General features: G+C 38.4%; 1 protein-coding gene across 7 annotated transcripts in view; it reads left to right on the top strand.

Moving 5' to 3' along the window:
• The window catches only part of TERF1 (telomeric repeat binding factor 1), a 48,429-nt gene that overhangs the window by 14,709 nt on the left and 10,290 nt on the right, over nt 1–23,430 (top strand). For 4 of the 7 annotated variants that reach the window (XM_043507714.1, XM_038390337.2, XM_038390340.2 and 1 more), the window contains 8 exons: nt 109–239; nt 1,606–1,692; nt 3,985–4,134; nt 7,590–7,699; nt 9,364–9,429; nt 11,496–11,599; nt 12,681–12,754; nt 20,792–21,471. In XM_043507714.1, the coding sequence (XP_043363649.1) occupies nt 109–239; nt 1,606–1,692; nt 3,985–4,134; nt 7,590–7,699; nt 9,364–9,429; nt 11,496–11,599; nt 12,681–12,754; nt 20,792–20,950 (881 nt within the window). In that variant the 3' untranslated portion in view covers nt 20,951–21,471. Of the gene's footprint in view, nt 1–108; nt 240–1,605; nt 1,693–3,984; nt 4,135–7,589; nt 7,700–9,363; nt 9,430–11,495; nt 11,600–12,680; nt 12,755–12,857; nt 13,313–19,587; nt 20,353–20,791; nt 21,472–23,430 lie in introns of those variants that run through there. The other 3 variants (XM_043507715.1, XM_043507716.1, XM_043507717.1) reach the window with 3 other exon arrangements.

Raw genomic sequence — 23,430 nt, 5'->3', positions numbered from 1 at the left:
TATTTAATGTGATAATTTCAGCTGTTAGGAAAATGGTGTCATGCTATTATTATTTGCCACTTTAGAAGAAAGAGCTACCTCTGAACTTTATTTCATTTTCTCCTGAAGGTCGTTGCTTTGAAAGTGATCAGAGAATTTCACCTTTGGAATCTGCTCTGTCAATTTGGAAATTGCTTGAAGAACAACAAAACAAACCAGACAATCTGCATGAAGATATTCATCGCTTAATTTTGATTCAGGTATATGTGTTCATCTGCATAAATATTTTTTTAAACAATCTCTAGCAATTCGTATATTCAAAAGAAAACTGCCTGAGTTCTAGTTCAACTTACACTTTATATTCCTGGAGGAATTCTGCATATTTTATATATCAAAATAACACAATGTAGTCACGTTCCCGTTGTCTGCCCCCAGCGGGAGTGCTGAGGGGCAATCACAAATTCTGTGTGAAAAAGTAAAATTCTGCAGGGAACATTAATACTGTGCATTGGGTAATGGAGCAGAATTCCAGCAAGAGTAATTTAGTATCTGAACTGTTTAGTGAAACAGTAGCTGCATGGAATTGAGTTTGTATTCCAAGTTCCTATTTTCAGGCCCCTATGGTGTCTGACTAAATTACTGTTTTGGGGTTGAAATTTTTTTATGCTTGACTTAACCTAAAGCCCTTTCTTGAAGTTCTTGATGAAGCTCCATTTTGCTATTCCATTTCTCAAACATAAGGTCAATGTTGATGTGAAAACTTTTATTGTGCTGAAGTGATTATTTATAAGATACCAATCTTTACGTTTGGATTTTTGAACTAGTGTCATTTACATACTTGAAGAAACTTATTTTGGTAATAAATTACTAAATTGTTTATGCAATATGATTTGCTAATTGTAATGATCTGGAACATTCTGTACATTGCAACATGTTCAGGGCTTCTCTCTCTGAAACTGACATTACTCATCAAAATAAAGAGCTGTAATGTGATCATCTGAATGTGATTTAAAAAATAAAATGATGATGATAGTTCAAAAGCAGGAAAATATTGCATATATGCAATATATGAGGTGTAATTGCTGTTGAAACCATAAACGAGAATTTCAGGGGAAGGTGTGAGGATACATCACAATAGATGGTTGTTGGATAATCTGCATCTTCAAAAATTTATATTAACCCCCAATTGAGGTTGACTTAAGTCCTCGGGCATGGGGTCATTTCAAAACCTTTTTTTAGTATTCACTATTTCTGGATAGTTCTTGCCATCCATATAAATGTTCAATCATTCTTTTGAATCTTGAACTTCTTGTTTCTGTTTCTTACAGCAAAGTACTTGCCCACACTGTACCATAGCTAGATGCAGGAAAAATAACAAAATATACACCCCCTTTTAATGAACTCCCTTGCTCTAAAATTAAGAGTAAAAAAAATTTCTCCCACTATAATACCTTATCATGGGGAATCAGTTAAAACTCAAGTTCAGATTTTAAGTAGGAGATCTATCTTGCTATAGATTTGGTGCATTGTAGAGCTGCAGGAAATACGTTTTATACTTCCAGACTTTCTAAATGGTATTGCATTTTAGTATATCCTGTAGATATAATGTATTTACCCTCATTATAGGCTGTAGCCGTCCACCTAGAGAAAGGATACTTTAAGGAAGCTACAGAAGTCCTTAAAAGACTATCTTCAGAATCTGAATCGAATAAGGTAATAACTTCTGGGTCTCTTGGTTTGCAGGTTTTTAAAATGTTTATAATTTTCATCTTTGTGTAGAATTTTAAGGGAGGGGAATAAAATCAGGCTGTTTAGCTTGTGGCTTGTTGTTTGCCATATACACTCTGACAGCTGGCTCAGTGAAAGAGGCAGCTGAAAATAGGCTCAGTGAAAGAGGCAGCTGAAAGTAATCTTCCAGGAATAGACAACACAGCTTTGTCTAGATTAGGATTTCACCAGCATAACTGGAATTCAGTGAACAATTTTAGTGATTCACAAGCAGAAATAGAATCCACCTTATTCTTCATAGTAGTTGTCAGTACTTTTCAAACAGGAGTAAATAGCAATAAAAACTGATTAGTATCTAAAGCAGATACTCGTCATACTCAGTGTTATACCAATAAAATAAAAACTAGCAGGATCTTATTAAAGGGGAAAAGACAAAATGCCACACTTATTGTGTATACAGAAAGAATCTTAGTAAACTGTTAGTTATAGCTTTAACATTCCATTCAATTTCATATTTATTCACTCACTCACAGGTTCTGCAAGGTTGTTATCATAGTTACCAGCCTTAGAGTTGCTCATGCCAAGCCACTGGCCAGGTGGCCTAGACATGAGGAGGGAGCAGGGCCTTGTCAGATGCTCATCTGATGCTCCTGGAAGTTGGTTTGCAGAATCAGACCCCAAAGTTCTCACTTTCTAGAGTCCATTTTTATAGGAATTTCTTCCTATGCCAGTCTATGGGAATTGCTTCATCATGCTGTTGCTGAATCAATCAGCAGATGGCACATTTCTGACGGCTCCGTGCTGCCAGATGTGATCTTGTTCTTTGGCTCTCCTATACTTGAGGCTGTTGGGTGGATTCCAGTCTGCCCTCCGGTTGTTTCCACTTGACTCCTTCTTCAGCCAATGGACACTGGATTCTTAGGCTGGCGCCTCCCTGATCATTCGGTTATTATCCTCACCAAGCATCCATCCACATACATCCTCTATCTCTATTTTAATCACAATCGTTAACAAAGCAAGATGAATACAACAAAAGGGTGGGGAGTCTCTGGGTGCTGTTTCTGTTACAGAGTATTGCTTTGAGTCTCTGTGAGTAGTTGTCTTCTCAAAGCAATTCTTTGTAACAACTCTGTCTTAGAATGTACTAACACAATTAGCAGCTTGCAAGTTTCACACAGAGAGGGAGAGAAACAGTACAAAAAACCAAGAGACCTCTTAATTAGTAATACCCTGGAATTTAAACTATGGGGAATCAAACTCATTTGTGATTTTAATACAGAACTTCTTTAATATGATCCAACAATAGGGAACAGATTTGACCAATAAAGACTTTTCATTTTTATGTAGTTTCTTATGAGCAGAACCACAGTCTAAAAAGAAAAAGAACTTAAGTAAATATTCAGTCACAAGCCAGGCATGTGGTGATTGTGCTAGAAACAAGGTAAAGCCAGACATTCCTCTGCCTGGATTGTGATGGGTTCCATAGCAACTTCGCATTTCCAAGAAACTAGAAAGTTTTCTAAAAGCCTGGCACCTGAATTTTATTCTGGTCATACTCATGAGTTTTCCCCCTGAACCATTGTGGAGTGCTCTATTCACTTACTCTCTTATAAGTGATATTTTCACCCTTCTGTGGGTGTCAGTTACCACAAACTGCAGCACAAGGAGGAGTTGGAATTTAAAGCTATGTCAGCTTCCATAACATGAATTTGTAGTACTATCTGCAGGATTTGGAAGGGTGATGTCTGGAATTCAGGTCACATCTTGACCCAACTTTTTCTCATTGTTTTAGTACTAGTTGGCTCTTCTTTTTCTGAATATTACTAACAATTGCTAACCTCTTTGAGTGGTAATTTGCAGAGGCAATAAAAGAGAAAAGGTGGTGTTTGTTTGAATTTTCTGCTTCACTCTCCTTTTCCCCATTTCCTTTGAGTCGTAGGATTGACTTAAAGAAGGTGAAGCAGAAATAAGGGTCTTTTGGAAAGTTTTGGAATCCATAGGTTAATGTTCATGCAGCCCAAACTGTAAACTCCTTGAAATGTTTCTGGTACTCATAAGGCATGGTATAGAACCCAAAATAAGGATCTATGTAGGCAATACCTTCGGAGGACTCAGTTACTAGTAAATAGCCTTCCTTTCCTCTAAGTTTTTGATAACTGCCATTTCCAGCCAGTATAGAATAGAAATTTGAGAAGTGATATTAAGCAGATTATAAAATATATTTTAGGTGTTACTTATATAATTACATGCAATACATGAATTTTCTTTCTGTTATAGGCTTTAAGAATGAAGCTGGCCTTAATAATTAATGGGAACGATCCAGATCTGCCTTTCTTCCAGAGCTTCAGTTATAATCTCTTGATCGATAAAATCAAGTCTTACATTGATGTTTTCTTGAAAGAAAACTCAACAAACTTTCTAATCAAGGTATGTTGAGTAAACACAAAGCTGATAAAAAACTAATAAAAATGATGCATGATGAGGCAAAATAAAGGGGATGGAAAATGTTTAGGAGATGAGTTGAACTAGAACAGTACCTTGAGCACTTTTAGAGAGAAAAGAGCCTTACCTTTCCACATATGGTTCCGTTAATAAACAACAAAGTGTGTGCTTGAGAGACGAATACTAGAATAAATTTCACAAAAGTTAGTACAGAAAATAGATTCTTAATGTGGGAAATGAAAGTATTGCATAACAAGCTTTGTTTAGAAAAGAAATATGAGAAAATAAGAATTGTCTGATTAAAACTGGATCCTTTTAAACTTGCGTATGGGTAAGAAGACCACTTTTTGTCATCTAGAACAGATAGTTTAAAAATACTGTACCTAGCTATTTCAAGCTTTATTTTTTCTTTAAGCCTATAAAACTTTTAGTATTATACCGCTTAGACATTTATTGTAGATTAATATCCTATTAAAGAATCAAATTATTTTCACTTCTCTCTCTATCTCAACAATGATTTCAAATAGGAAGGAATAACACTTCTACCGCAATTCATTTTCAGGAGCACGCTTTAATAAATTCCATCTTCTTTTACACAGATATTGAAAAGATATATTCATGAAAACTATACATAGTCAACAGTGAGGGGAAATTCTTTAATGTGTGGTTTTTATAATTGAGTAATTCAGGGGATTGCTTCTAAAACTTTGTGTAGGATTTAACAAAACTAAAGAGACAGAAACAAGTCTTTAAATCAATAAATCTGAGCTGCTGTAACTTTTTTTTTTTAGAAGCAGAGACCAGAGGAGAGCATTCAAAGTATTAAGTACACTTAAAGTATTCAAAGTGGCACTATAATATGGGGGTCTTTATCTGTTAGTGTCCCCTTAGAGCAGAATGGGGAACTACACCAAACTGTCTCCGTTGCTCATTATGCTGTCATACCCCAGCTCTGCATTTGTCAAGTCATTGTCAAGAACTGACCCCTCCTGGACAGGTCTTCAATAGTCTCTGTCCCCTTTAGGATAATAGGGGAACAGAAGTTGACACTCCAGTAGGAGCTAATCGGTCCTAATTCTCCTGGAGTAGGAGCTTCTTCTGTAAGAGACCCTGGCTAAGGTAGGTAGGGGAACCCAGATGCATCTGCTCCACTGGGTTCCAACACAAGGGCCTTGTTAGTAACAGCCAGCACTAGCCCTTCACAGACCCCTACTGTTCTCTGAGTGACTTCCTGCCTCTGTAGTCTTCCCCAGCTTCTTGCCCTGTTTCTCCCCCTTTGGTGGGTTGGTTTTCTGGCAGCTTCTCACCAGTCTACTGAAGAGATCCTTTCTCTGCTATCCCTCTGTCTCTGGCAGTTGCCCACCCTCCTGCCTTGTAACCCTTTTCTCCTCACAGCTGCTGTGGGGCTGCCAGTCAGCTCTGGCTGAGCAGTCAGTTGCTTTGTTAATCCATGACAGGTTCTGTTCTAACTTTTTTTTTTTTTTTTTTTTTTTCCCAATTGGTTAAAAATTCAGATTCCTGTTAGGGCACCAAAGAAAATCCCTTTAGACCAGGGGTTGTGAAATTGTATGGAGGGCTGGGTAGGGAAGGATGTGCCTCCCCAAACAGCCTGGCCTCTGTCCCCTACCACTTCCCACCCCCCTCAGAACCTCCGACCCATCCCATCCCCCCCGCTCCTTGTTCCCTGACCATCCCCTGACTGCCCCAACCTCTATCCACACCTCCTATCCCCTGATAGGCCCTCCGGGACTCCCACACCTATCCAACTGCCCCCGGGACCCCTGTCCCCTGACCACCACCCCGCCCAGAACCATCGCCAGCGGACCTCCGCCCCATCCAACCGCTCCCTGTTCCCTGACTGCCCTCCAGGACCCCCTGCCCCTTATCCAACCACCCTGCTCCTCACTCTTACCATGCCGCTCAGAGCAGAAGTTCGCAGCCTCCCAGCCAGAGCCAATTACACCACCCAGAGCGCTGGTGGTGCAGCAAACTGAGGCTGCAGGAGAGGGGGAACAGTACAGGGGGGCCGGGGGCTAGCCTCCCCAGCTGGGAGATCAAGGGCCGGGCAGGACGGTCCCTTGGGCCAGATGTGGCCCGCAGGCCATAGTTTGCCCACCTCTGTTTTAGACAGTTCACTACTGTTGCTATGTGTCTCTTCAGTAGAGGTGAGACAAGAACGCCCAGGAGCTCCACACCAAGTGTTCTGAGGCCCACAGTATACCACACCCCCTTTCCTACCCATCCCTATTAACCTCTTCAGGAGCATCACTGAGGTTAGTCCTTTCAATGTCCAAAGTACTTTCTGGTACATGCAGAGGAATCCCCGGGAGCAAACAGCCGCCTCCTTCCACTGCACAATCAGCTACTTTCCCCTCCTGCGAATACCCACGGAGATGCCTGTACTTCCCTGGCATAGAGAAGTCCCACAACTCCACCTCACTTGGCTGTATTGTCCCCTGGTACCATGCAGGGAGGTGGGTAGGGTAAAGGGGGCCCATATATGGGTCAGAGCGAAGGATGACTTTCTTGACTACCACCAAACTCAATCTTCAGAAGTGCAGCAGCTGCTGCTGCTATTGGTGACCTCCTTGCAGGGCCTTGAAAAGAGCGAGTAGGTAAGCTGTGCCAGAACAATGTGTAGATAGTCATCAGGCTAGTACTGAGACAGGAAATGCTATCAACAAAATCCATCTGAACTCATACACAATAAACTGGGGATAATAATTTTTTTCCAATTTGTCAGTTACAATCTCGGGTTTTAACTTTAACAATAATAAGTACAACATTTTCAGGCACAAACATGATTTTCAAATGTGTCCCTTTAACTTTAAATTTTCAAGCATTATCTGATACATTGATGGTTTTAAATAGCTGACTATGAATATTACACTTTTTCTGCTTCTCTCTCCACTTGTGTATAAACTGATTGCCTTTAGATAATATTTGTTACTGTTACAGCCACACCAAAAGTGTCTGCTGTACATGTCATACCAATATTCTTAAATTCTGAGCTATCAGATATTTAGTTTTAAATTTAAAATTGCAAGAAAGCCGGTAGGATCTATTCATACAAGCAGTACCGTTGAATCTGCCTTTATAATAACATTTGCTCCCTTAGAATTGCTCTAAAACATACAATGTGCATCTCCCACATACCCTTGTTTATTTGAACATGTATTGTTTAACTGTTAATGTAAATAGCATCAAATGTGTTTGTTTGGTTATTGAACTTTGATAAGTGTTCTGATGGAACTTTAGTTCTATGCGTAACCTAATAAGATAATGCTACTTTGAAATATATTTCAGTGGTAAAATGTTACTATTAAAAATTTCTTTAAAGTAACTAGTATACTTCATGTGTTGTAACAGTAATATATGTTGTTACTTAGCTGCAGTTTGTGTTCAAATAAATGCATCACTTGCTCTTACAATCCTCATAGGCAGCCACAAAAGAGGTGGAGACTAAAAGATTGGAAGCAACAATGTCTCACAATAAACCTGGAAATACTATTGAAACAAATAATGAAAGTAATTTGGAAACAGAACAAAGGTTTGTAACTTAGCATCATACCAGTAACCATGTAAGAATTTATCAGTGGTACTCACTAAGCTAATTTCAAGTAAAATTTACTTTGTTGTGGGTGGGCAAAAAATAGACTGCAGCAATTTGTGGGAAAACTTTATTTTAAAAAAAAAGTTTTAATACTCAAACTAAGTGAGAGCTAGAAAGAGACTTGCCTGTTAAAACAGGAGTTAAAGTACTTTTTTTCATGATTTAAGCAAGATTTGTTTTATTTTTTTAGTGGTAAAAATTGTGTGAATTCCATTTTTTTACAATATATTAACCAACTGTAGTTTTGTGGTTTTTAGTAGCATGGGCTAATCTCTCTTGCAGGATCTAACTTTTTGTGGGTAGGAGCAGGATACAAATGCAAGAAACAATGTGGGACCAGGTAAAGGGCAGGATGGGAGCAGGATTAAAAAAAAAAAAAAAATAGTCCTGCACAGGGCTCTACTATAAGGAGGTAAAAGAATTCTTCCAAAAGATAATGTCCAACAGAAAACAAGTCGGTAGGACTTGGCACGGACATGGTAACTATTTGTTGAAGATGCATGTTTTTAACTTGAACAAATGTTGTCAGAGAACAGAACCTTGTGACAGTTAAAAACATTGACATGTATTTTAACTTTTCTTTATGCTCAAGCTTTTTTAGTTCTGCCCTTCAAATTTAGGGCATACTGGTATATGAAGAGGAAAACAGGGAGACAAGGGTTTCATGCCCTGGTATGCTTCTGCTGAAGTGGAGGGGAGGAACCCATCCCTAGTTCACTGACTCTAGTAAATTAGGTCATCTGTTTACTAGTTGTAGTCATAGTGTAGAAAGTAGTTGGGTCTCTTCCAAACAAGTAACCTAAAAAACTGATTTTGGAGTAGAGCAAACAGTTGAACTTCTTAACTGGGGTGCTTTTTAATAATGAGGAATGTTGTGGAAGTTTGACTGACTAAATTTGGAGGCCATTCACTTTTCATTCTGACTAAATGTGCTGTGGTGATTATTGAAATCCTAGATCTGCTACAAGTTCTTTCTTACTGAGAAAGATGGTGGGCTAGATCTTCATTGTGGATGTAGTCCTCACTGCTACTGTTTTATGCTTGATCTGAACATTTCACTAAGGAAGGTAATTTGGATGCAGATTAGACTATTAGTAAAGAGTAATTGCAAAATGTTGTAAGGATGGTGCCCTACAGTGATTACATCTCTTGAGAGAGAGTGATAGAATACAGGATAGGGAAGATTTAGTTGAAGAATACAAATGGTTTCCATAGTTTGTCTATAAGAAGTGTTTAGAATTAGTTTGAAAATATGGGCATATTACTCTTTAAAGGACTTCTTTATAATTAATATTTCAATTTTAAGCATATATTATGTTTAGTCACATTCTTGTTTTTTGGCAGGCCAGGGGATTGCCACTGGTCTATTTTTTTTTTTTTTTTTTTTTTTTTAATGCTTCGGGTAGATTTAAGGATAGGCTGCTAATGGGTCTCTAAGGAGGTTAATGGTTCTACATAGCTAATCTTTGTATACTTTTGTTACAAGTTTTATTAGACAGGGTAAGTTTACTTGTCTAGACAGAAGGGCTGAAGTCGAGGGGGGATGACTTTTGGCTTTTAAACATTTCTATCTTTTTTTTTTTTTTTTTTTTTTTTTTCAGTAATCTAGAAGATCAGAGAAGTATTGCAAATGAATCATCAGAGAATGCAAGAGAACATCTAAAAAGGTAGAGAATTTTTTTTTTTTGTTGCTGTCACTAGAGCTGGGTGAAATTTTGATGGCAAATTTGCCAAAAAATGCAATTTTGAGGCAACCAAAACTATTTGAGAATTCAACCCAAATTCTTGAATAGTCTTGGCTGACTAAAATAAAAATGAGGAAACAAATTTTGAAAAGTCAAAACAGCTCATTCTTCTGCAAGCAATGGCACGTATCAATTCCACTGTAATTTGTGTGTACCTCATGCACAGATGTTGGAGATTTTTTTTTTCTTTCCCTCAGCAGTACCCATCGGGCAGCTTGAAGGCTCTTTATGGCCACACACCACTGCATGCTGGTATAAGAGGGCAGAGCTATCCCTGATCCCCCCTCAGTTCCTTCATACCACCAGTAATAGTTGTCCAGAATGTATTTCTAAATAGTAGAAAACCCTCAAGTAGAATCACTTACTTGCCCAAGTGGAAGTGCTCCTCCATTTGGGCTCATCATAAATCCTAGAATATCAGGGTGGGAAGGGACCTCATGAGGTCATCTAATCCAACCCCCTGCTCAAAGCAGGACCAATCCCCAATTTTTGCCCCTTTGTGTCTCCTCACAAAGCACCCCCGAAAGCTGCGCTGGACTACTTTCTAGATCTAAAACAGAATGTGACCATTAGTTCCCTAAGAGTACATTTGGCTGCTATCTCAGCTTTCCGTATATGGGAGGATAATAGGCCCCTTTTCTCCTATCCCATTGTTAGTCAATTTCTGAAGGGCATGGCCAGACTATACCCTTAAGTGCAGGACCCCATCTCTCTTGGGGACCTTAATTTAGCCCTAACTAGTCTAATGGGACTCCACTTTGAAACTTTTATGACTTGTTCCTTCCTTCACCTTTCCATGAAGGTAGTATTCCTAGCAGTGATCACCTCAGCCAGAAGAGTTGGTGAGCTGAAAGCTCTAGTATCAGAACCACCTTATACCGTTTAAGAGGATAAGGTTTATCTCTGTCCATGCCCATAGGTCCTTACAAAAGTAGTCTCTCTAGTTTTCACGTTAACCAAGATATCTGCCCACGTTTTTTCCAAACCCCATCACCATAAGCATGAAGAAAGACTTTACACACTGGATGCAAGAAGAGCATTCGCTTTCTACCGAGTGCTCACTAAATCTTTCCAAGCTTCCTTACAGCTCTTTGTCACAGTTGCTGATAGAGTTAAGAGCAGTCCAGTTTCCTCCCAGAGAATCTCCTCCTGGATCTCTCCCTGCATCCATTTGTGCTACCAACTGTGTAACACAATCCCACCATCTCCAGAACTGGCACATTCTACTAGAGCACAAGCAGCTTCTGCAGATTTCCTGGCTTGAGGACCAATTGTTGATATTTGTAACGCAGTGAGTTGATCATCAGTCCACACTTTCAATTCTTATTACACCATCGACTGCCAGTGCAGAGACCATGCCAGTTTCAGACAGGTGATCCTGTGATCACTGTTTAGATGGACTCTGAACCCACTTCCATAGCTGTTTTTGTGAGTCACCTACATGGAATTAACATGTGCAATCACTTGAAGACACAGTTTTTTACCTTTTCCCCAACAGTTATTCTTTGAGGTGTATTCCAAAACTGCCTGCCTTTCCCTCTCTATTGGAGTCAAATGGCTACGAAGGAAGAGACAGGTTGGGGTGGCTCTGCCTTCTTATACCAGCACACAGTGCCACACGGCGACAGAGGGCACTCAAGCTACCCCAATGGGTACAACTGAGGGGGGAAAAAATCTGACATCTTTGCAAGAGGACGCTAATACATCTCTAGTGGAATGTACATATGCAACACCACAAAGAACAGCAGTTACGGAAATGTAGGTAACTTTCTTTTGAAACTTTCGAAACTAACAGTTTTGAAATGCCACTTCAGATTGATGTTTTGTTTTTGGCAAGAAAAAATGAAAATTTGGTTTCACTTGGGGGGGAAAAAATGTTTTTTGTTTTTTTCAGTTCAGCAACCAAACCGAAAAATCAGCTTGCATAGCTGTCACACGTATTCCTGAATGTTTCAGCAGGTCTAGTTATATCTTTATGTATCTTGCAGATCACGCAAACACCTTTATTCCTTAGCACAGCACACCCTCTGGAAGCTAGAAAATGTGCCTTCTAATAGGATAACAAAACACAAAAATACCAGTTGTCTTCAAAGTGAGTATGCTCTGGCTTTCATTAAGACTTGTGGTACACCGAATGCAATATAATAATTCACAGATAAATTCTTGACACTCATGGGCTTTCAAAATATTACGTCTACATGACTCTTTTCCTCCCTTGAAATTTGCTATTAGCTTGTTCAAGTACTCCACCATTTTTTGTCTGCATTTGAAACAGGAAGGCCGCAATCATGGTGCCTCAAGATTCTGCCTGGTTTCAGATTTGGGGGCCAAATTCTAAAACTTCAAGAGCTAAAATTTGTATAATGATTTGAGGCCAACCAACCAACCAAAAGATCTAGGAAACAGTTGATTATGCTGTCCACTTAATGATTTATTGCACTTTAAAGTATATTTTATTTATAAGAAATCAGTTAGTAGTGTCTGTTCTGGATCTCTGGCCAGGGTAATTCTGGGGAGAAATTCCTCATTTTGTAGGGGAGGAAGAAGAAATAGGTAGGCAGTGACCAACTTTTTAAAAAGCTGGCAAAGCTGCACAGATTTAGGATGTTAAAATAAGCTGCAGGGGAGATGGGTAGGTGGTCAAAGGTGCATGTAAATAGTTACAAGGTAGATTTTTGTAGTGTTTTATTTGTAGTAATGGAGAAATGTTTCAGAGTAGCGGCCGTGTTAGTCTGTATTTGCAAAAAGAAAAGGAGGACTTGTGGCACCTTAGAGACTAACAAATTTATTAGAGCATAAGCTTTCGTGAGCTACAGCTCACTTCATCAGATGCATTCAGTGGAGAAATGTTTAATACTGTTCAGAATTCTTGTTCATTAAATATTTAAAGTGCAAGTAAAATTCTTTTACTGGTACAATCTCTTGCAGGAATTTAGTGGCCGTTTCTAAGTATCCTTTTTTGAGTACCCCATCAGACGGTCAGATTCTCTACTGTGCTTATCCCACATAGACACTTACAATAGTCCAAAGTAGATGTAAAGGCTAACAAATCAAACAGTAACATTCTACACTCGCTTTGTTCTTGCTTCTCACAGGTGTAAATGTTGCAGTGGAGAATTGGGTTCAGAATGTTGACTTTTATTGATCTTCGTGTGCTTAACTTATTAATTTAGGTCTCAGTGATTTGCAGAACATTGAAAATGATGGAAAATCTCTGTCTCACAGGCCAATTCGCCGAAAGAAGCAGGTGTGTATTGATTTTATGCTATAAATGGTCCTAAAATTAATCTACACAATGTATGGGTATTCCATCAGAGGAAATGTAACATAGCATTCTTTCCAACTTTTAGTTACTGTGCATCATGTTGCTATAAGACAGCAGTTCCTGGCAGGAGCTTTGGACAAGCCAGCAGCAATGATTTTGTCATGCAGTGGCTTAATGTTGGACTGTCACCTTAGTGAACAAAGTGCTCCATTGTAAGGGTGAAAATACATAATTGGGATGGAGTTTTCAAAGTAAACCTATTATAGTAGTCTGATAACAGGCAACTTCCCATAATGCTGCATTTCATAAAGGCCTTATCCATGAAGAAAATGTAGAAATCTGTTTATAGTCACTATTTTAAACGCTAGTTACATCACAGACACAAAGTAAAGTACCACCTAACTTTGGGAAACCTAGAAATGTGAGCTTAATATAGGGATGTTATGAAAAGGGTATTTAAAGTGCACTTGACTTTGCTTGGGAACAAGACTCCTACGGTTTTGAAATACATCTGGTATACAGTAAACTTTCTGAAATGACTGTCATGATGATGATCGAAATAATATCTTCTAACTGTTAAAACTAAAATATAGGCTTCAGTTTTCAGCGTAGAGGGGCACTCTGAAGAGATAGTCAGACAGCACAAGATTGTTGTAAATCTTGTTTGGGTCTCCAAACTGTCATTTACAACAGCCTGACACAAGCTGTTTCATCCTTTTACCTTGACAGGTTTCAGAGTAGCAGCCGTGTTAGTCTGTATTTGCAAAAAGAAAAGGAGGACTTGTGGCACCTTAGAGACTAACCAATTTATTTGAGCACAAGCATTTGTGAGCTACGGCTCACTTCATCAGATGCATTCATGCAATCTCCTCACTGTATTTTCCACTGAATGCATCCAATGAAGTGAGCTGTAGCTCAGGAAAGCTTATGCTCAAATAAATTTTGTTGGTCTCTAAGGTGCTACAAGTTTTCTTTTACCTTGAGTTCATCAGGAAAAGATGAACTTATTTTTGTGACTCAAATTTTTAAGAATAACTAGAGAACAACTTTCCTATCTGTTTACTGTAGATCAGTGGTTCCCAAACTTGTTCCGCTGCTTGTGCAGGGAAAGCCCCTGGTGGGCCGGGCCAGTTTGTTTACCTGCCATGTCTGCAGGTTTGGCTGATCGCGGCTCCCAGTGGCTGTGGTTCACTGCTCCAGGCCAATGGGAGGCGCTGGAAGCGGCAGCCAGTATGTCACTTGGCCCGCGCCACTTTCAGCAGCTCCCATTGGCCTGGAGCTGCAAACCACAGCCACTGGGAGCCTCGATTGGCCAAACCTGCGGACGCGGCAGGTAAACAAACCAGCCTGGCCCAGCAGAGGGCTTTCCCTGCACAAGCAGCAGAACAAGTTTGGGAACCACTGCTGTAGTACTACTACTGTAGTAGATGTCCTTCTTGCTCCTTTACTCTTCCCTTCCTTAATAGCCTATTTTGAAGTCAAAGTACTGGTTTAAATTTACAGGTACATCCAATCCTCAAATTAGACCATCTACTAATGAGAGATCCATTATTAAGCCACCAAAATCCATACCCCCCAGAGACTAGATATGGGAACAGGCACCACATTAAAACACTGATTTGAAACGCAATTTATTTCAAAGCAATGCTTAACCATGGCAAAAACTTTACAATCTCCTTAGAAGCTACAGATGTTTTATCAAAACAAAATTTTAGAGGGGCACATTAACAATGCATCTGTTTGCCTTAAAATATTTATTCCCTTCTTACAGAAACCTAGCCAAATTGCTCAAAGGAGCGCCCCCTTTCCTCTTGTTTCATTGATGAAGGTAGCAAAAACTGCCACTTAATGACATGAAGAATATTGGCACATTGCCACATGATTTTAAAAAAAAAAACAGAAAAAAACCCACTTATACTGCACCTGGTGCTAAGTTTTCACTCCTCACTAATACAGAAAAGCTGTATATATTATCAATATTTTGTTCTTTGCTATGATAGTTCTGCATCAGTAGTTAATTACGAACATCTTTCCCAGACTTGTGCTGACTTCAATGATCTTCATGAACAGAGACCTTAGAAAGACTAGAAGCTATGATGGTTACAGTTGCTAACTATATGGTAAAGTCAACCCTATAAAAATGCAGAAACCCAACATCAGAAATGGATAAAAGTTGGTAGGGGATGGGAAAAATTCCTAAATTCTTATAAAGAATGGAAAGAAAATTCAAATTCTACATAATTGCTCTCATGAAGCTATAGAATGCATACTTTATCTCCTTGCTATTTCTGTGCAGTAGTCCTTGTCAGTTGGATCTCTAGTATCAATATTACACAGAGCAATGTTTTTGGTATTCCAAAAAGTTGAGTCTGCTCATCCACATAATTATGTGGGTTTCAGAGTAGCAGCCGTGTTAGTCTGTATTCGCAAAAAGAAAAGGAGTACTTGTGGCACCTTAGAGACTAAAATTTATTTGAGCATAAGCTTTCGTGAGCTACAGCTCACTTCATCGGATGCATTCGTGGAAAATACAGTGGGGAGACTTATATACACGGAGAACACGAAGCAATGGGTGTTGCCATACACACTGTAACCAGAGTGATCACTTAAGATGAGCTATTACCAGCAGGAGAGCAGGAGGAGGGGAACCTTTTGTAGTGATAATCAAGGTAGGCCATTTCCAACAGTTGACAAGAACCTCTGAGGAACAGTGGGGGTGGGGGGGAAGATACATAGGGAAAATAGTTTTACTTTAGGGAAAATGGGTCATTACACAAAGTAAAACTATTTTCCCTATGTATCTTCCCCCCCACCCCCACTGTTCCTCAGAGGTTCTTGTCAACTGCTGGAAATGGCCCATCTTGATTATCACTACAAAAGGTTCCCCTCTTCTCCCCTCTCCTGCTGGTAATAGCTCATCTTAAGTGATCACTCTGGTTACAGTGTGTATGGTAACACCCATTGTTTCATGTTCTCTATGTATATAAATCTCCCCACTGTATTTTCCACTGAATGCATCCGATGAAGTGAGCTGTAGCTCACGAAAGCTTATGCTCAAATAAATTTTAGTCTCTAAGGTGCCACAAGTCCTCCTTTTCTTTTTATAATCATGTGGGTTATATAAGACTGTCTGCATGCATAAAAGAATGCTGTGAATGTCACAGGAAGGATTGTTGACTTTTAGAACTCCCTTTTCCATGTGGTCCCTCTTTCAATGTTGGCTTTGTTTGTTCTTGTTTTGTAATGGCATTTTGTTGCAATGGTTCAGTGCCCATTTTCAGCTTTTCATAGCAACATTTTCAGTTAGACTACATTTTAGTCTGATGCAACGCTACTGAAAGGAGAATCCTCTGTAATTTCTAATGCTTTTCAGTAGTAAATTGAACTCTACAGATGCAAATGCCACTTATTTAGGGTGCTAGAGAGAGCCCTTTTTTTGTGTGAGAAATCCTTTAGTGCTATGAGTAGCCCAACTGAAATCAGTGGGGCTTGCTGCTGAAGCAAGGGATCCAGATTTGGACCTTTATTTGTGTCAAAGAAGAAAATTTTAGATTTCTTTTCTTTTTCTTTTTTGGGGAGGATGTAACTTCCAAGGATGTGTAATACTGGTTTCCAAAGAGCAATTATATGTAAAGGATTTAAGAGGAGTTTGTAGTAACTTATCACAGAGGATTTAAACTGTTTAGTTTTGCTTTTTGTAATTATTTGTCACTGACTTTTCAATTTGGGTCAGTACTGGCTTGCTCTTTTTGTGGCCAGATTTGCCATTTGGCATAACGGGTGGTAACTAGCAGTATTTACCTGGAACAAATCTAGCCCTGAGTAAATCTAAGCTATTGAGTCCCAATGTTTGTAATGACAGGTTTCAGAGTAGTAGCCGTGTTAGTCTGTATTCGCAAAAAGAAAAGGAGTACTTGTGGCACCTTAGAGACTAACATTTATTTGAGCATAAGCTTTGTTAGTCTCTAATGTTTGCATCCGATGAAGTGAGCTGTAGCTCACGAAAGCTTATGCTCTAATAAATTTGTTAGTCTCTAAGGTGCCACAAGTTCTCCTTTTCTTTTTGCGAATGTTTGTAATGTCCTTCATCCTACATTTTAGGAAAGGGCTTGGAAGGAGACACTCAAACTGTATGAGGAAGCTTGACATTTTAAACTAAAATCCAATTTATATGAAATAGAAATGGAAATATTTTTAGGAGAGGAACTTTTAGATTGTAAACTCGGGGTGGGGATGGTGTCTGTTTTTTACAGCACTTAACAGAATGAGGCTCAGGCTCCTATCCTATTGGTACTTTCTGGTTGCTATCACAATGTGATTCTTTAATACATAGGAGTAAGAGTCTGGTGGCATAAATCACATAGTTTAGTGTGCTAGCACTGCTATGGTTATCCTTCTGGTAGCACTTCTAGAATAACTTACCCTTACAGAGTTATTCCTTTATCATTAAAACTCTTTGTTATGATTCTGGGGTGAAAAATGACAACTGATGAGTACATTTAGATTTACATTAAAAATGTGTTCACCTTATGAAAGAACGGGCGGAAGCAGAGGGAGGTAGGATCCAATTCTGAAATCTGCCAGGTTTCAGAGTAGCAGCCGTGTTAGTCTGTATTCTCAAAAAGAAAAGGAGTACTTGTGGCACCTTAGAGACTAACAAATTTATTAGAGCATAAGCTTTCGTGAGCTACAGCTCACTTCCGATGAAGTGAGCTGTAGCTCACGAAAGCTTATGCTCTAATAAATTTGTTAGTCTCTAAGGTGCCACAAGTACTCCTTTTCTTTTTGAAATCTGCCAGTTATTGTTACTGCTGTTGCCTAGTTCTCTAACAGATGAAGAAGGCATACTGCTATTCCTCCTCTAAGCAGCTTACAATATTACTTAAGATATGTTACAGCAAGGGATGATGCAAACAGTAAAATATGAGAATGTTAGTTCCTTCTTACTCTTTTTTTTTTTTTTTTTTTTTTTCCCTGTGTAATTCTGTATACAGTATGCTCTTTGAGAGACTGGTAAGGTTCAGGAGTGGACATCAGCATTGGAAGGCTAATTAAAAGTGAGCCTTTAGTAGGGCTATAAACTGCCAAATGGTTTGCTTCATTTTTTTATGAATGAAATGGTACCTGTTAAAGCTATAAAACTAGATTCCATTGGCTTCCCATTTGTTTCTGGATGGAATTTGAGATGTCTGAACCTGAAACATAACAGGCTTTATAGTTAGAGTATATTAAAAGGTTGGCCCTCTCCATGCTTTACCCAGAGATCAGCTGGGACACTTGAGCTGACAGTTCCCCTAGATTTGGATGTTTTGAGAGCAGGGAATTCCCAGAGGAAGGGCTATGTTCTGGATTTTTCTTTTCCTATTCATCTTTACATTTGTCCAAAAGACAGGTAAGTTGCTGTAGTAGTGTATTACAAGAACATTGTGTTTACTTCCTGGTGGATTGATTTTAAATCACCAATTTTAATCATGATTTAAATAAATTTGTATCTTTTGCCTTTTTACTTTTAAGTTATTTTCTAAAGAAAGGTTGACTCTCATTGGTTGGTAACCATTCCAATATGTTGGTTTTTTTTTTTTCATCTAAACATAGCCTTTACGCTGAGCTTGGTATTACTTTTTACTAATCAGGAGGATGCACCATATCTATATACACTTTTATTTAAGAAATTATATAGCTCATCTTTCACTTATTCAGATTAATCATTTTTATATTTTTAATTATGTTTAAAAATGGTGGATGCATTCCTTTACTAGATTTTTACTTGTCATTTGAGTCAAGCTCTAGTTGGATGGAAATTCTAATTTAATTAAAATTGCACACAAATAGCATTTTAAATAGTTTTTATTTAATACAAAAAATCTTAAATATGCTGGATACATAAGAAAAGGGTTTATCAAAACATGTTTTTCATTCAAAGCTAACTGATGAATAAAACAAAGTATTATCTGCAATTAGTAAATTGAACTGATTTTCCTTCAAGATTTTAGAACTAATAGAGCTCATCCTCTCACACTGATCATAGATCAGAAGAAGAAAAAAAGCTTTCCTGGCTTGCAACTCCCAGTTGGTTTCTTGACTCTGAATCAACTTTTTCAGTCACATGGGGTGCATGAGCAGTTGTGCAGCACCTCCGCATGCCAAATACAGAAATGAAATGGTGTCCTCCAGGCAGTGTGACCTCACATGAACCATACGTACAAGGACCTATTGTACAGAGTACACCATTTTGTAGCACAAAATGACATCCTCCATGCAGCGTGACCTCGCGCACACATGGTACATGAGAAGTCGTGCCTTGCGAAGGATGCCATTTTGTAGAGCAGGTCTCTGGCATGTGCAGCATTTCACTGCAATGCTCTCTCCATTCCAGGCAGCTACTGCTGGGGGAGTGGACAACATGAGCACCAGAAGTGGCCCTTGGCTGCCAGTTGGGCCATCCTGAACTAATAACTGAACTGAAGTAGTTGAATAAACTGAAATGAAGAAAATATTCTTTCTGACAGAAGAGGCTACTGCTGTCAGAAATTAGTTTAGCACTTCAACAAAGTCTGATTCCAGGTGCTTAGCCTGTGACTTCCACCAATTCTTTACGTTGATCTTCAACAAAAAAATATTAAGCAGCACAAATTTTCTATTTAATTTAAATTATTTTAGTTATAGTAAGTTTCAAATTTAAAATAAACCTATTTAAAGTATACCTGTATTTAATTTAAACTAAAATCAATTTTAATTTTTTTTTAAATCATAGATTTTTATCCAGCCTGATACAGTTAATACTTTGGTCTAATTTCTATTTTTTTACTGTACAGGTGCTAGGTGGTGTTCAGTGTCTTGTGATATACAGGAGGTCAGACTAGATGACCTGGTTGTCCTTTCTGGTCTTTAACTCTATGACTTAAGACTTTTTTGAGGGTTGAGTTGGGAGGGTTTCTAGCTTCGTTGGGTTTGGAAGTTCTTTTGTGTCATATTTGATAACTCGATGCATTTTGTATGTTTAATTTTGTACTTGTAGGCCTATCATTATAGTTGTATTAATTAGCAAAATATACTAAATATACTGCTGTAGTCTTAGATTAGTTTTAGATGTAGCATGGTCTTCTGGTTAGTGCACATGACTAGATGTCAGATGGGTAATTGCTTTATGACCTTGAGCAAGTTGCTTACCTCTCTGTCTTAAATAGAAATAATACACACGTGCTTGTATTTAAAATCCTGGATAAAAAGTACTAAACATATGAAAAGAACTAACATTTGAAATACCATTGGTGTTAATATGCAGCATCTCCTTTTGATACTTATTTTTTTAAGTAAAACTGTCACAGAAATAGCTACTTATGTATCATATTGACTAAGTACTGTCTGTTGTCCGAACGGTCATTCTGTATGTCGATTTAATGTTCGTCTTGGTCATCACTGATAACATTTTCAAGAGCCTGCCTAGCTTAGGCTTCTTAGTAAATTTTGAAAGCCAGTAGGTCATTGGGTAGAATTTTCAAAATGCACCTGTGTCTTTATTATGTGACATTCTGTGTGAAACTTTAGCAGCTCAAATGTATTTATTCTAAAGGGCTATCTACTTATTCTTTAACATTTGAACTGGTAATCTTTAGGCTGGATGCATATAGCCTCCAGTATTGTGGTCCTTGAAAGAAAGTGGCAAAACCAACCTAGTGACTGGTTTAAAAAGTTTATGCTGTCTGACAGTTTGAGCAAAACCATGTATAACTGCCAGCACTCCACAGCAACTGTAATCTTAATGCTTTGTTGGTAATGTGCAATAACAGATATGTGTAAATCCACCAAACCCAAACAGGAAAAGATCTCCCAAAGTATCAGATGTAACCTGGAAATGTAGAATTGACCTACCTTTAATATAGCATTATATGAATACATGTAAACTAATAAGTCAAATATAAACAATATTTTCATACATTTCTGGTATTTATATAAATGTGTCAAATTAGAACTTTCTATGGAGAAAATTTAGTGTGTACAATTGTTCTCTTTCTAAAGCGATGGACTTGGGAAGAAGACAATAGACTGAAGAATGGGGTAAAGAAGTTTGGAGTGGGAAATTGGAATAAAATTCTGATTCATTATGACTTCAACAACCGAACCAGTGTCATGTTAAAAGACAGATGGAGAACTATGATCAAGCAAAACATTGCTTAGCTGGACAGTGAGAACTAACTTCAACTCTTGCCCCACATTTCCCATGAAGATTAATGTTTGGACACCTATCTAGCTTTTCCCAATAATTTTGGTTATAAAGTGTTGTGGGCAGTTTAAGTTGATATAAAATAACTTCCTGTATGTGAATTCATTAATACAGTAATGTAAGACTAATGTTTCTCTCTGAATGTATATACTAGGAAAAGCAATAAGTGATAATGTAAGCTCTTCTTTTTTTTTTTTTTTTTCCTTTTGAATTTTTTAATTCTGCAAAGCAAAGGTACTGTAGCTTGTTAGTTCTGGTTGGGCAAGGCAAAGTCTCAAAACTAGCATCCTGAAAGTGGAACCAGAATAATAAAAGGTATACATTATCTGTATATCCTCTCTTGTTTGAGTATAGATATGTAACTTAACATAAAAGGTTGCATTTATCTGTATAAAGTGGATGTTTTCACTCATGAAATGTAAATGTTTTACTTAATTTGTAAAATACTAATTATGTAATAGAATGTAAAACAGTATGCTGTATTTGTACCCTTATAAAGATAGGTGGCATTTCCAAAGCATTTAGTGATAGTCACATCATAAAGGCTTGCATCTGCAATTACAGTTTGTTTTTTTTTGTTTTTTGTGTTTTTTTGTTTTTTTGTTTTAATCCTCAAAGAGAATCAGATTAAGGTAGGTCATGCAGCATCAATGTGATGTTTTTGATCTCCGGCCAGCATTTCATTCTTGAGATATCTTGGTCAAAGTGGCTTGTACGCTTATTTATTTGGAGGCATGACTGCACAAAAATCTTGCATTGCTAATTTAAAATGCTTTCCAAATGGTCTGCAAGTGTGTGGTTGGTTTGTTTTTTTTTTTGTTTTTTTTTGTTTTTGTAGAAATACTCACGGCATTGCTCCATTTGTAAAGATGCCATTTTGAAGTTACCTACGCTGCTGGCACAACTGAAAATTAATCTTAGCTTTTCTTTCACAGAAGAGGAAATTGGGGTGAAGTGGAATGGGAGTGGGGAGTAATATTGTGATAGTACCCATCACTTGCAAGTCACGTAATCCTCTTGTGGGTCTTTGTTCTCCCATCCCCCAGTTGCAACCTTGACTCTCTGGTATGACTCAAGCCTTCCATATCCTGACTGGTAGAGACGTACGGTCTGTAGCCTGTTGACGCATGGCAGGTCATTGTGCATAGGGAATGATATAGCTGGCTCAGAGGGCTGCTTCTGTATTTTCTCACCTTCAACTAGTGAAGATAAATTCTGGGAAGGGCAGCTCATGTAAGTGCATCAGGATGCTATTAGCTCATGTGAAAAAAGTGAGTGCTCCCTAAGCAGGACAGTGTGCCACCTATTGCCTTTTAGGGCGCATCTGCCTGTCTCTTCCAGTCTTAAACCTGTGGTACAGAATGCCAAAAATCTCAAGGAAAAGGCTTTGTAGTCAAGGAGAAAACGCATACTTTCCCTGTCCACCAGGTCGTCTTAGAAATTATTGTGGAATCATTAAGTTGCCTTTTCACAACTTCTATAGGTTAGACAAGTACCACCATGATGGGTCTGGCAGACAACCATGGTTCATGATGACAAACAGCTACTTCAATGGTGAGCTGCCTATTCTGAGGCTCTTTTAACAAGTTGCATTAGGCTCTTCACAATAATTCTCTCTCCTGAGCACCTTCCTCCTGCCACCATACTGAATGTCAGAAGTTTGAGACCTCTAAGATTTCCTGCTGCATCTTGTTCATACTTCAGAGCTCCTGAGTTCAGGTGTAAACCAGTTTTCTGAGATCCTCTCTGTCCCACGAGCAAAGGAAATCCAGAAGTCAAAAGATTCCGGAAGTGAGCTGCTGGCTAGGTAAGTGGTGTAGGGTTGAACATTGGTCCACCTTCTACAGAGATGGGAGGAACTTTGTACTTTGGATGGCCTCCACCTCAAGAGAAGGAGGAATAATCTTCTCAGGGACAGACTGATCAAAGTAGTCAGGAAGGTGTTTAAATTAATAATAAAGGGGGAGCCTAAAAAGAGGAAGAGTATGAATGGCATTCAGTACAAAATCAAGATGTAAATAACAAAATCAAGGAATCAAGTCATAAAGAAAAAAAATTAATTGCCTATACACCAATGCTAGAGGCTGGTTAACAAAGAGAAATTGGAATTGCTCATTTATGAGCATAAATTTGATCTAGCTGGCATTATTGAACTTTGGTGGAATGATTCCCATTATTGGAATGTTAAAATCAATGGTTAAAGCCTATTTGAAGGATCAAGTTGGAAACGGGTGGGGTTAGTAGCACTCTGTCAAAAATGGCTTTACCTGTTTCCAAGTAACTTATAACTCGGAAGAAAATGATCTTTAATGCTTGTGCATCGGTGTCCTAACAGATAAAGCGCAATATGGGGTATTAGTTTGTGTCTGCTGCAGCCTACCAGATTGTGCTATGCAGCAGGCTGACTGGCTTCTTGCATATTATCAGCAACGCA

The sequence above is a fragment of the Dermochelys coriacea genome, chromosome 2, assembly GCF_009764565.3.
Source record: "Dermochelys coriacea isolate rDerCor1 chromosome 2, rDerCor1.pri.v4, whole genome shotgun sequence".
NCBI classification, from domain to species: domain Eukaryota; kingdom Metazoa; phylum Chordata; order Testudines; family Dermochelyidae; genus Dermochelys; species Dermochelys coriacea.
The sequence above is the reverse complement of the archived record's forward strand: the minus strand, read 5'-3'. Positions and strand labels throughout refer to the sequence as shown.